The 13,859-nt window shown below is 44.5% G+C and overlaps 1 protein-coding gene across 1 annotated transcript in view; it reads left to right on the forward strand.

The window, feature by feature from the left end:
- The window catches only part of ADSS2 (adenylosuccinate synthase 2), a 38,448-nt gene extending 25,716 nt beyond the window's left edge, over positions 1–12,732 (forward strand). The window contains exons 7-13 of the mRNA XM_024576121.4: positions 440–521; positions 2,497–2,623; positions 3,754–3,908; positions 5,052–5,176; positions 6,460–6,557; positions 10,173–10,322; positions 11,621–12,732. Of these exons, the coding sequence (XP_024431889.1) occupies positions 440–521; positions 2,497–2,623; positions 3,754–3,908; positions 5,052–5,176; positions 6,460–6,557; positions 10,173–10,322; positions 11,621–11,673 (790 nt within the window). The 3' untranslated portion in view covers positions 11,674–12,732. The remainder of the gene's footprint in view (positions 1–439; positions 522–2,496; positions 2,624–3,753; positions 3,909–5,051; positions 5,177–6,459; positions 6,558–10,172; positions 10,323–11,620) is intronic.
- The last annotated feature ends 1,127 nt before the right edge of the window (positions 12,733–13,859 follow it).

Here is a 13,859-nt window from a genome sequence, read left to right on the forward strand (position 1 = left end):
GCTGCCAGAGCGCCTCCGCTGGGAATATTAGAGGCCGGTGGCTGGTGTTGGCCTCCGTCTCTTTTAAAACCATCACGTAGACCCTCCCTTTTGCTCTATACTCAGTGTGATGTAATTAATTCGGATGTAAGTCCTGTGGTTACAAATTTCAGTCATTCCCCCACACACGGACGCACACATAACCTTAACTATATTGTTGATATTCTTAAACTTGAGCAAAAAATACTTTGAATATAACATTTATTCATAGGACTAATCTCCTTTGTTAGATTTTAGTTTTCAGAATGTAACGTCAGTTTGGGAGTTAATTTCTTAGAGCACTTATCTGCAAAAACCTTTTGAATCAAATGATATCATTCAGAATGTTTTAAAGACAGCTCAGGTTTTGATTTATACATATTTCTCAGAGCTAATGTCTTGATTTTTCTGTACTTCTCAGGTTCAAAGTTCTGGCAAACCAGTACAAATGTATATACCCCACTCTGGAAATAGACATTGAAGGTGAATTACAAAAACTCAAGGTAATGCTTTCTGACCTTTTTTACATCCTTTTAAAAACTTGTTTGCCAACTTGGCATCTAGATCTTTTATTCAGTCAGGCTTTGTGTTAGGAACTGAAAATACAAGAATGAAGAATATATGGTGGTTTAGAAGTTATACATGAAATAGTGTATAATAAGTGCCACCCAGGTGTGACAGATAAGAACTGGTAAAGCCAAGCGTTTGCCCTTTTTAAACCTAAAAGGATGTGTGTTTGAGAGACCTCACGTGCCATGACTTAAACAGAACACTGAGTGGGGAGCAGGGAATAGGAATCAAGTACCTGGAAACAGTTAGACAAGGAGGGAGCAAATCATAGGTCTTATATTGGTCTTATGTGTCTGCAGCCAAGGACTTAAAAGGGAGTTTTGATCCTGGACATAATGAAAAAACTATTGAATAATTTTGAGCTGTTTTTGTATATAAAAGTCACTCGGCAATGTGGAAGATAATCAGCAAACGGACAAATGAGACAGAACTCTGAAAGCTGACCAGCCGGGTTAGGAGGGTTAATCTCTTAGGAGACAAATAAGGTAATTGGTCAGAGATGAGGCCCAAGTTGGCAACGCTTAGCTGTCAGTGGTACCTGAGTGAGTTAGTAGTCAAGTATCCTCTTCATTCCTCCACAGTCTTCGGTGAATTTCGAGCTGCTTCCTGTGTATTTGATTGGTAGTCTTTCTCTTCTATAAATAAGTATAAATATCAGTTCCAGAACCGCACAGAAGTTTACAGACTTCACACGCCATTCTAAAATAGTTGCAGACCTTCGGTCTGTGCACTTACTAAATTCCTAAAAGAAATGCCCCCAAAGAACAATCTGAATTGGATTTCAGTGTATTGATGGTTGCTTAGAATAGATCGCCATTTTTTTTTTCATTCTGTCATGGCAGCAATTATTTTAACTTTATTATTAGCAACTTGGAAATATCTTTGTACTGAAAGTATGGATATGGCTTTTCAGTTCTATTTTGTACATATGCCATGTGAGTATTACGTAGATGAATAATAATGAACAGAATTGGGTAAGAAAATTCTGAACCAGGACTTTAAGGAACAAGGGATGTGATGGTGGGTTGGTCATTTTAGGCATAAAAGAAAGAAAACAGGAATAAGCCTGAGATTGGAGACCAGAGCCCGCTAAGAAGGGACCTTACTTTCATCAGTGGGTAGAACACACTTCGGTGAATTCATGAGTGGAACTTGGAATTTCCATACTGGTCTGGCTAAATACTTAAACATAATCGAAACCAGATTTCATTGCACTTCTACTATAGACATTGGGGCGACTCTTGTTAATACTACATTTTTAATTGAATTCTAAAGTTAAGCAGTCTTACTGACTTAAATATGTTTTCAGAAAGTTTGCAATGGTCATGGGTGAACAGCACTGGATATTGTCTACTAGTAATACCGCTGAGCTGTTTTACTGTAATGGGATATAATAATGGAAGAAGAATCTTAGTAATCAGTATTGATGTATTGGCGTGCTTGGCAGTGCTGCTCGTGGCCCTTGCTGCGTTTTTGAGAATCACACTCCGAATGCAAGTTTTCAAACTCATGGTTACACGGACTATAAATGTAGGTTTTTAAATACTTCACAAAATATAAAATTGTAGTGTGATGGACTCAATTCTTTGAATTTTCTTGCAAGCTGGTGTAGTGTGAGTTCTTGGCTCTTGGGAAGGCCGCCACCTTCTATGCAGCGAGGTTAATGTAGCCCCTTTGAATCCATTGTATCGCTGCTTTTCTGGAGCTAGTGTCTCTTCCCTGGTTCTGGAGAATCAGCCTGACTCTCCACGAGGTGATACAGTGTCGCATTTGGGGGGGGAACATCGTCTACCCCGTTCTGCTTTGCGTTTGTCCGTGTCCACCGTGGTCAGGTTGGGCAATTTTGACCACAGTGGCTATATTGCGGTACTGGTGTGCGCTGACATCGGTCTTTGTCTTCGTCCGCAGGGTTACATGGAAAGGGTCAAACCCATGGTGAGAGATGGAGTCTACTTCCTGTACGAGGCCCTACATGGACCACCCAAGAAAATCCTGGTGGAAGGCGCAAATGCAGCACTCCTAGACATTGATTTTGGTAGGTGGGACGTGGCTTACGGGGAGCGCGACTGAGCCCTGAAGTACGTCAGATGTAAATAGTTAATGTTGGCATCGAGGGGTTTGAAAACAAGGCTTCTAGCTGGTGTGCATCCTCAGGAGTGGTGGACGGTTGTCCTCTTATACTCACCTTTCTTTTAACGGAATATTGTGCAAAACACGATGCGTATGTTAAGTTTTGTTGCTCAGTAGAAAAGTCAAATTGCTGTTTGGGTCAGTGGGTTTGAAATACTGTAAACTGCGATTAGTATTGTTGTTATTCAATGTGTATCTTCTAGGATCTATGGAAGTCTGTTTAATTAAGTCCTTGGGCAGGAAATTCTGAGTGGGTTTGGAGCATTGTCTCCTCAAACTATTGCCCCATTAGTTTGTTGGCCTTTCCATGTAAACATGGCCGCTCAGGATAAATGATTGTTTTCAGCTCCCATTGACCTATCATTGGCTCTCACCTCCAAGTAAACCAATCACAAAAGTATATGTCTAGTGATAAATATGTGTTTTTGGTACTGGAAGATGCCTTTCCAGTCTGGAAAGAAAGCAGAGTATCTAATTAATGAGTAGTTTTAAGTATGAAGAGGATCTTGGGTAGGGGGTGCACCACCGTTACCTTACCCTTGTCATTTCTGGAATTATTCCCTGAATAGATATCAAAAGGTAGGAAAATGCTAAAACACTAAAAAATTTTCAGGAGACTTGTCACTGCAGGTGGCTGCTAAATCTTATTTGTATCAAGAAAGTAAAATAAATTTGTTTTAAACTAACAGGAGAGGGTTAAAAATACATAGATTTGAAGTCTATCTGGGTAGAATGACCCCAGGGCGTTGGCATTAAATTATTTAGCAGTCTCTAGGTGTGCACCTGCTGTGCAGAGCTGAGTCACTGGGTGCGCCCCCACGGCTCCCCCTGCCAGCGCTGCAGGTACAGCTCTGCCCACGTGTGTGGCTTTGTCTCGTCACCAACGGAAAGCGGCCAGAGCAAACCTCGGTGGTCCCAGCGAGAGCCAAGGCTGTCAGATACCTAGAATATATTCCAATGCGGGCTTTTCTTTGAAATCTTCTTTTGAAATAACAAATTTCTCTGTGTGTATTTAATGTTTGTTTCCATTTGCAGGAACTTATCCTTTTGTAACCTCCTCAAACTGTACAGTGGGAGGTGTCTGCACCGGGTTGGGTATGCCCCCTCAAAATGTTGGGGAGGTGTACGGAGTCGTGAAAGCCTACACAACCAGAGTTGGCATCGGTGCCTTTCCTACGGAGCAAGACAACGTAAGCCTCTGTCTCTGATTCAGAAGTTGTAAGATAAAATTCATGCTTTTTTTTCCTTAATGAATTCTTGTCTTCCATGCATTTCACTTAATTTGCGAGACTGATGAGAGTGACCTTTTAAAAAATGTGTGCTCCCCTTTGTCGCTAGTGCCAGCAGAGTGGAAACGAGACAGGGGATTCGAGGGTCCTTAAAGGTCCTTGTCGTGCAAGGCTGCGGAAGGTGGGTTTATGAAGGGGACTGAGAGAGTGGAGGAAGTGGTTGGAGATGGCAACTTCCTGTAACCAAGAGCTTACTAGCAGACAAGGGCGAGTGAGGAGAGTGACCTCCGGACATTGTGTAACTGAAGCTGACGTGTCCATGGTGACCGGGGCCAGGTGCTGTTTACCTAGAAGCTCTGCGGGGCCTCACCGCAGCTCAGGGAGCTGGTGGTGCCACTGTCCCCGTTGGACACGTGAGGCACGGAGAGCTGAAGTAACCTGCCCTGGGCCACACGAGTGGGGCTGGGAACCCAGCATGGCAGAGTGAACTTCTAAAAATGTACGTCATTGTAATAATGTCAAAATAGGAGGTAAAGAAATGATGGCTTTAATCAGAAGGTGTAAATTATGGAAGAGAGAGCTCACAGATGGGAGAATTGGGTTGTAGGACGTGGCTACAGCTTAGACTGCTGAACATTGTTTTCACCCTTAATCCTTTTCATTTTCCGACGGGCATTGTGATATCAATGAGCATTATTACATGCAAGTGTGCATATGGTTTTCAGGAAATGACCAAACTGCACTTATTCTTTGAGCAATTGGCTTCAGTTGTCTGTTTTAATAAATACTAACTACTTAGTTTTTAACCTGCAGCATTTATATTTTTTGTATATTAACCTAAATTTCAGGAAGTGATCTATATATCATTAAAAATATTGGCTTTTAAATATGGTAGAAAATGAAACCAAAAGTGGATCTGGTCCAAACAGTGCCTCCCTCACCTAAAATCCATCCTGTCTATGGAATTCCATCTTCAACTTAGTTACCTCCTGAAAGACACTTACCTCAAAGGGACTCTGACTTGTTACATGGTCTTATGTATGACTCTAATAGATTGATAATGTTGCTGTTCCAACTCTAAAAGTTCTATTTCCTGTCCCCCAGGAAATTGGAGAGTTACTGCAAACAAGGGGTAGGGAGTTTGGTGTAACTACTGGAAGGAAACGAAGGTGTGGCTGGTTGGACCTTGTTTCGCTTAAATACGCTCATATGATTAATGGATTTACTGCGTGAGTATTCTTCAAAATGTTTATTTCAGGAAATAATAGGACAGTTCATGACCACAGGTTAAATTTTGTGAAATGCAAGCTTGACATAGTACGCCAATGGACAAATTTTTCTCTTTCACCTCTGAATGAACTTTTAGTTCAAGGTAGAGGTGGACCAAGATATGGGAGAAAGGACCCAAGGAGAAGGGGACCCGGGTTACCTTCCTAGACATCCAAGGTTGGAAGGAAAGGCTCCTGGCACTCTCCCATGTGTGCGAGTGCAGAGGGAAGTTAAGACAATAGGTCGGTAACTAGATAGACAGATAGATGGTTGATAGATAGACAGGGCAAAGGTGGAGTGTATCTACAGAGCGGGGGCCACGGAACTGGTTTAGTGCTGGCCTTGACTGCTGGCTTCTGGGTTGAAATCTCAGATCTGTGCATTATGCTCTGTGACTTTGGGCTAGTTAATCTTTCTGTGCCTTTTTTTAAGTCATCCTCTAGATAACTATTATTACCTACTTCACAGGGGAGTTTTGAAGACGAGGTGGGAGATGTGGTGAGAGCGTATAGCAGACTGCCTGTCTCACTGAAGTGCTCAGGGAGCTACTCTCGCACGCACCCGCATCAATGTGAACGAGTGTGTCTCTGCCTGCATTTGTTAGGCTCGGCCTGTAGCAAGTAACGGAGTGAAGGCTAAGAAAAGAATTGTGGACAAGAATCCCAAACTAGTACTGTGTCTAATTCCACAGATTTTCCCTTAAAGCTCTGTTTCCCCGTCATTTTATTGGGGGGTTTTGAAGTGTCACGAAGAGGTCCTGGGTGTGTTTTCTTCACTCTCCTGTGACAATTCCTGACCAGCAGGGAGGAGGTGACTGTAACCAGAGTGAAGAAATGAGGGTTGACGGCGTGTGTAAATGTGCATCTGCCCTGTGGTTGCCCCCGTGGACAGGGAGTCCTGCCGTGTCCTTCCCTGCGGGCAGCCGTCCCCCAGTATGTGCTGATCATAAAGTTAAGCAAGGGTGTGGGTCAGTCACTGAAAATCTGTTAGCATCATCGGAAAAGGAACTTCCCGTAGAATCAAGTCATTTTTTCATGATGAGGAAGATCCATTGATATGTTGTCCTCTTGCGGCTTGTGTGGGGGCTGCTTTAGCGGAAAATCCTAGCCAGTTCTCCAAACTGCTCTGGAACGTTCGGTTTGTATGAATTTTCCTTTATTCCCTCATCAAGTCAGATGTTAGGGCCTTTAAGAGTTTGCTGTTTTAACATTGCCTTTTTTTTTTTTTTTTTTTCCAAAATTAGGTTGGCACTTACCAAATTGGATATTTTGGACGCGGTTACGGAAATCAAAGTTGGAGTTGCTTACAAGTTAGATGGTGAAATTATACCTCATTTCCCAGGTATTTTTTTAAGGATATGTATGAAGGATATTATTAGTGAGTATATTACAGCAATTTCGTAGAGCCCCTCCGTATAATTTCCAATATACAGCCACATGGCTGTCACGCCCTTCGTGAACAGTGCAAGTACATCCACTTGTTATTGGCATTTGTTTCATGGCTGCTATGCGTTTGGGTGCTGGGTCGCAGCGTGGAACTTGAAAGTGGAAATGAAGAACCATGTTTCCACTGAGCCCAGCTCTCTCGTCTTCCTCAGTCCATGCAGGCGTTCCCCCCTCCCGGGAGAGGTGTGGGATGGGAGAGAGAGCCCTGCTTGTCAGGGTGAGCAGGCTCTCAGTGCAAGAGCCCACCCTGCCCTCCAAGCCACGTAAATGATTTTCTCCAACCTCTGTTCTGTGTCCACAGTGGGTGGAGGTAGGAAGACTTCCTCTTGAGGAAATGTGTTTTCTCAGACATATTTTTAGTGAAATGATGTCTTCAATTACTCCGTGAGCTCTGGAAATGTTTCCAGCTTCCAGAAATAGGAACTATGAACTTGTTTAGCCATCCTACAAGACTATGCCAAGTGAAGGAATATTGACTGGCTTAATGAAGCTTGGGAGGCTGGTAGGTTCTGTGGCTTGCTAATGATGACCGGTCAGTGGAATGGAAGATAGATAGCCTCAGGCTCTTAGAAACATGTAAAGTCATTGTCCGTCAGTCCGACCTCTGGGCCAGCTCCGGTTTGCTTTCTCTGGGCTGCTCTTTTCCTTGGTTCTGAATCAGTTTCAGAATGCCTAATGGCTTTGAATGCTGCAGAGACTGAGATTCTTACCTTCCTCTGAAGAACATCGATTCTTGTTTTAGGGGCAATTCTACTACTGGCCAATCCTCTTGAACTTTTACACCTTGGTTTTATGCTTTGTTAGTATAGTTATGTGACGAGCCCAAGGTGTTTTCCAAACCTCTCGCCTACTGTGAACCAGTCTCCAAATTCTGGCTCCTCTGTGGGTCTGGGCGGGGATCTGGGTTTTGGCCTCCATTAAGGGTGTCTGCAGTGCGTTTCACTCCAGAGTATGGTTTTCACTTTCAGTGAGCGCCCTTCCGGTGGCTCAGCTGCACGTTTGCAGAGTTAGTGAGGGGTAGAGAGAGTCCAGTCTGGCAGTGCTGGAGCTGCGATGCACTTTGTCCCTTCCCTTCTGCCAGCCCCTCTAGAATCCCTGTCCCTCTTGACTGTGTGGCAGCTGCTGACCCGTTCTGTGCCCGTACAGTTGAAATTCTGCCATGGGACTTCGACATGGACTTCTGGGGTGGAGGCGTGGGGTCCTTCTCCTGTCTCACACTTGACCTTGATTCTAGCTGCTTCAGCTTCCCTGTAATTGGACACCTGCCTGCTCAGGCCAGTGGGACCTCTTCTCTGCTGGCTGCAGTGTCATGCCAGTGTCCTGACTTCCAGTGGTCGTGAAATTGCCCCTAGGTAGAGTTGGGTAGTTTCAGAATTTGCTTGTGAATTTGCAGCTCTGTGCTGCCTGTGGTCCATTGCCCGAAAAGAGTTGTCATGAGTTTGTCCACCCCACAGCTTATGCTGGGAGTGAGTCTGAAGCCGCCCACTCCATTGTGGCTGGACATGGAAGCCCCACTGAGTTCCTGGATTCCTTCTGTCACCTACCTCGAGCAGTTGTGACACATCTCCTTGGTGCAGGCCATCACTGTCTTGAGGCTTCCAGGAACATTCCTTGCTACGCAGCGAGTTTGTCTCATGAGTCACGGGAGGGCACTCCCAGAGCAGTACACCCTGGACTCCACCACCCACTGCATCTCACGATCCGCCCTCCACCCTTAGGCTCCAGTTGCACACACGCCTCTTGGCTCCGAGTGGTAATTGTTGACTCAGTCCTGCAGATCCTTTCCAAATGCAACCCCTCTCCTCCCTTAGCAGGCCCAGCACTCCCTTGGCCAAGTTACGTTGTGACTTGACCCTAGGTATTGTTTGCTGGTCAGGAGGGGAGGTAAAGGTAGGTCCTGAGAGGGACATGGGCTGCCTTGCGAGGCAGAGGCCTCCTCCTCTTCACCCTCAAGCAAGGGGAAGCCCTAGCCTTCAGCAGGAAGAGAAGGCGGGCGGGCCGTCAGCAAGTCGAAGGATGCAGGATCTTTCCGCGTCGCAGCTCAGATGTCCCATCCAAAGTCTCAGTGCCCCACTCTGTCCCCAAACAGGGCCCTAGCCTTGTCAGAGCAGATTTGCTAGATTTGAGAATTCAGCTTTTTCCAGAACTCTGCTGTCTGTGTGACTGAGCCCGGGTCCAAGCCTCAGTTTTTTCTGCCCTCTGCTATGGGAGATGAGATTCTCTTCGGAAGCTGTTGCCCACGAGGTGCTGGCTTTCACACTTGGCGTCAACTGAATCTTTTGTCACCTTCCTCCGGTTGCGAATGGCCTTCCCCTCGAGCCCTCTGACCCATCGTCCCCTGTGCTTATTTCTCAGGGCTTCAGACACTGTCCGCGCCACCAGCATGGCATCCCAGAGCCTCTCCCCTGAAAGTTTTAACAACTGCATGGCCACAGCCTGCCGAGGCCACCTGTGTGCTCTGCCCACTACCTCTGGGGTCCTTGCTGCCCACCAGCTGGCCGCACTGCCTCCCCGTGTTAAGGCCTTCTCCCTCGCACCTGCCCGGCACCAGCTGTCTTATGTTGCGTCCCTTGGGACACAGACTGATAGGTTTGCCTGCAGGTGGTTTCTTCTGAGTGGTCTGAGCAGCAGCGTCTGGGAGGCGGGGAGAGAAGCTGGATGAGGCAGAGGGGGAGTTGAAGGGCAAAGTAGTTACATAAAAAGCCCTCAGCCGGTCCCATGGGGGCTCTGGGGCCAGAGTGACCCTTCGGAGTTGTCCCAGATTTAGGTAAGTGACCTGGGCCTTGACACCTTCACAGAGACACCTTCACTGGCCATGTGCTGGTGCTCCGGGCAGGCAGCTCCCTTGGGTGGAGGGCATTCCTCCCCGGGGACATTGTAAACTGGGCGTCGTCAGCAGGCAGTGCTCCCCCAGTGGTGGGGAGCGCGTGTCTCCATCCCGAAGGGGGAAATCTGGGTGTAGCGCGGCATCCTTCTGCGAGCTGTAGTCAGAGACCCCGGTCTGGTTTTGGTGCATTTTCGGAGTCTGTGAGGGGTTACAGAGAAAGTGGGCAGGTGAGATCTGGAGGAGAGTTCCGTGTAAGCGTGTGCGCACAGTCACAGAAACCACAGGCTTCCCCGGGGAGAACAAGTGTGTGGGTGGGCCTTCTTTCCATGAGATGGCTGGCATTGTACGGGTCCAGGGTGCAGAAGTCTAGAAAGCTCCAAGAATCAAAAGTTTTAAGTTTGGCTCCGAAACTCATTTGACAGCAAAACCTGACTTGACCTGGTGTTGAAGTTAATAATCTACCTGCTTACAGTGAATAATCCTGTATTGCTGTGAAAATATGATTATAAAATACTACCCCAAATGCAATGTTTTAGCTTTCTAAGCTCTGAAAACTTCTAAATTCCCAAATGCATCTGGCTTCAAAGGTTTCTATAAGGGATTGTGAACTTACAACATTTCAAAAATTGTTTGACAACAGGCAGGATACACTATGGCCAAATATACTTACTCTTTAACTTTCAGCAAACCAAGAAGTCTTAAATAAAGTTGAAGTTCAGTATAAGACTCTTCCAGGATGGAACACAGACATATCAAATGCAAGGACGTTTAAAGAACTGCCTGTTAATGCACAAAATTATGTTCGATTTATTGAAGATGAGCTTCATATTCCAGGTAAATATAAACACGTCACGAGCAACCATCTTTTTCTACTGTTGACTTAACTGTCTACCTTTGAAATAAGATTAAAGATTATTATTCATAGAGTGCTTATGATTTGCATAGATACCCAGGGAGACAAAATAATTTTACTCCTTAGAGTAAATATAATCATCTTTCTTGAATCCTTCATATGCCCGAAGACAGTAGATTACTTCTCACCATTTTTGACCTCTGTTAGTCTGGTTTTCACCCTATGACATTGATTCTTGTTTCTCCTCCCCCTTAATAACCAACTCTTTTGTATCTTCATCACCACCAAAAATGGTTTGTTATTTTTCATTCTGGGTTCAACCACCCTTGAGAGTTGGGGGAGTTTCAGACATTAGGAAATAATAGGTACAGAAAATAGGAAATCTGGTTTGGGAAAACATAAGAATAAAGAATAAAACTTCTGTATGAAAAAACAAATGTAAGCTGGCCAGGGAATTAGGCATAACCAAGTTATGGCTGTGACTGGTTATGTGAAGTCTTCCTTTTAGTCCTTTGCTTTTTCTGTTCGCCCTGATGGAGATTCGAGAGACAGAAATGAGGTGGGTGGGGGTATCCTCCATGTAATCTCTTACTATTCTGAATTTGTATTGTGTCTCATTTTTATTTGTGCTTCATCTCAGACATGAATGTTGGTTTCCATATTGCCAGCTGCCCCTTCTAGCTTAATGTCAGAATCAGTGAACTCACTCCTCTTAGTTGTTTTTGAAATAGAAACAACAGTGACCTTGACAGTGATGTCTGTGAAATACCATAAGATCTACCCATGAGGTGCGGGTGATGAGAGATGTGGCGTGCAGTAGGCAGTTCCTGAGGCTGCAAATCACGCAGTACTCTCTCCCAGATGTGTCTACTTTTTCGAGACATAAAGTTACAGTGAGACCAGTATCCTTCCTCTTAGCCTCATCCATTCACCAAAGGTGCTTACCTTGTCTGGTTACGTAGGAACCCGATCAAAGGTTCTTTAGGTCTCTGCTGGCTTGGGCCAATTCTTTTCCCTGATCACGGGGAATTGAGGAACTGTGAATATCTTGCCCTGACAACAGGAACCAGCCAGGCAAACGACTCTGTGCTGGGTCTCAGCTGCACATTCCAGTGGCTTAGAAATTGGCACAGCCTGCTGACCGCATAGAACAAAAGGCACATGCAGCTAATTGGGGTTAATGGGAGACAGTGAGAAACGTGGGGGGTCTGTTCGTTTCAAAGAGGGAGCAGCATAAATGAATTACTACTTGCTTATGCTTTCTCTCTTCCCCTCCCAGTTAAGTGGATCGGTGTGGGGAAATCCAGAGAGTCTATGATTCAACTCTTCTAAGGATTCCCAGGGATGCAAGAAGCACCCCTTGAAAAAGGGGGAAAGGACTTTCTTAAATGTGTCATTTATGTTCTCCGAATTTCAAGAAGGCGGACGTTGCCGTGGGCTGTCAGCCCGCAGTTGTTTCCGGTCTCGCAAGGTGGGTGCTGTGCGGAGACGGGCTGCGCATGTGCCAGCGCCAGCCTGCTTGGCTGGCGGCGGCGCCGAGTCATCTGTTGCTCCTGCTGCTCTTGGTGCCACATCTTCTCTAATGTTTAGAAATAGAATTTATGTGGTTTGAAATCTAAAATAGAATTACTTTCAGTGTAGTTTCCCTTCATTATTGTCGATGTGTGTTCATAGGTTTTACCTCTATTAAATGATAAGAACAATTAATGCGGTTTTGCACAACTATTTTTACATTCTGATCATTCAGCTCTGTCACTGTAATCTTTGCTGTTAGGAAGAATGGTAAGAGAGGCGTTCCATAAACTTTTGTACTGCTATAAATTCTGTTTTAGTTGTGAACTGTTTGTTTTCTGCTGAGACCATTGCGAATTTGAGCTTTGGCGGGGGGTGGGGGGGGTATATTCCTGGATCCTTTAATTTGTACAGAACACAAAACTTATTTCTCTCTATAAATTATTTAATACACTGAACATTTAGTTAAATGTTCGAAGAAAAAAGTGTTCCCTAAAACAATACTGCTAATGTTAAAAAATTGTCATTAAAAGATCTATTGTGATATTTGGTGAATATTTTTCTTTAACTCTGAAATGTATAGCTTTCCTATTCTGTCTCACCATTATTTCTAAATCCAGTGGCTTGATTTTTCAGCACTGTGCCTGCCAGTCCACCTAAAAAGTCATCTGTAAGTGTCCAAGGGAACCCTAATGGTCGGTCATGCCTGTATTTCTCTTTCCTTGGGGGAAAAAGGTGTTATTTTAACAATTAGGCCTAGCATATTGTGTTATAGATTACCCTTCAGTGAACTATTTTAAATGTTCAAATTAGGTGCCATTTAAATTTATTTTATTATATCATCAATAGCTGATTATAAAGAACCAGATATTTCTAGTATACTTTGTGTATTGTGGTTTTTTTTGTTTTTTGGGGGGTTTTTTGCTAAGAACTTTATCCCTGCAGAATGTCGGGGTGGGGTGGGATGAGATCAAAACCAAAATCTTTGAAAATATCTAAATATCTATTTTTATTGATGTTTAGTTCAGGAAAAATTTTAAAATTAGAGTAGCATTGTTGGATTCAATAAATAAAAAGGATAGGATCTTCACATAAAAATAATAACTTATGCTTCATGTATAATAAATAATTTTTATTTATTCCAATGGAAGATGAATGGGCTTTTATTCTTTTTACTCTTTCATCTTCCTACTTGGACTTGCAATTAGGGGAGCCTCCCGGAGACGGAAGCCCCATGAGAAGCAAGCGTGTTAAGACCGCATTCTTACCTGGCTGTAAGCATTGCCTGACCAAAACATTCGTAGCCCTGGTCCAGAGCAGATGCAAAGCACCCATTCTTTGAGTCAGGAGTGCTCCTGTTTTTCTTTTCCCCCCAAAAGTGTAACTCTCCTATTGTTTGATATTTACTCAGTTTTGATCAGTTTGAGTGATTCTCTCGCATTTTCCTTGATGAGGTGCTTGCTGATTAAATTAGTTGAGAGGATGTTTTTCAGATAGAGTTCAGTCTTTGACATAATAGGGAACTGTGTTAAACTAATATATCTGTGTGGACCAAGTCTATACAGGAGTCCCCCTGCACCCACAGGGATATGTTCTGGGACCTGTCGTGGGTGCCTAAAACCCAGAGAGCACCAAACCCTCTAAACCGTGTGTTTTCCTATACCTGCAGCTGTGATCAAGTTTAATTTATGTGTTAGGCACAGGAAGAGGTCAACAATAGCTACAAACAAAACGGATTGATCACGACAACACACTGCAGTGAAAGTTGTGTGAATGTGGGCTCTCTCACAAGCTGTCTTACTGTGCTGACCCCGCCTCGCCCTTCTTTTGGCGATGTGAGATGACACAGGCACGTGACGGGATGAAGGGAGGTGGGGACGCTGGACCATGGGCTACTTGACAGGATGGAGTCGGGTGGTGTGAGGTTTCATCAGGCTACTCAGAACGACATGCAATTTAAAACTTCACAGACTGTTTACTTGTGGAATTTCCCATTTAATATTTTC

This window comes from Desmodus rotundus, chromosome 10 (assembly GCF_022682495.2).
Source record: "Desmodus rotundus isolate HL8 chromosome 10, HLdesRot8A.1, whole genome shotgun sequence".
Taxonomy (NCBI): Eukaryota; Metazoa; Chordata; class Mammalia; order Chiroptera; family Phyllostomidae; genus Desmodus; species Desmodus rotundus.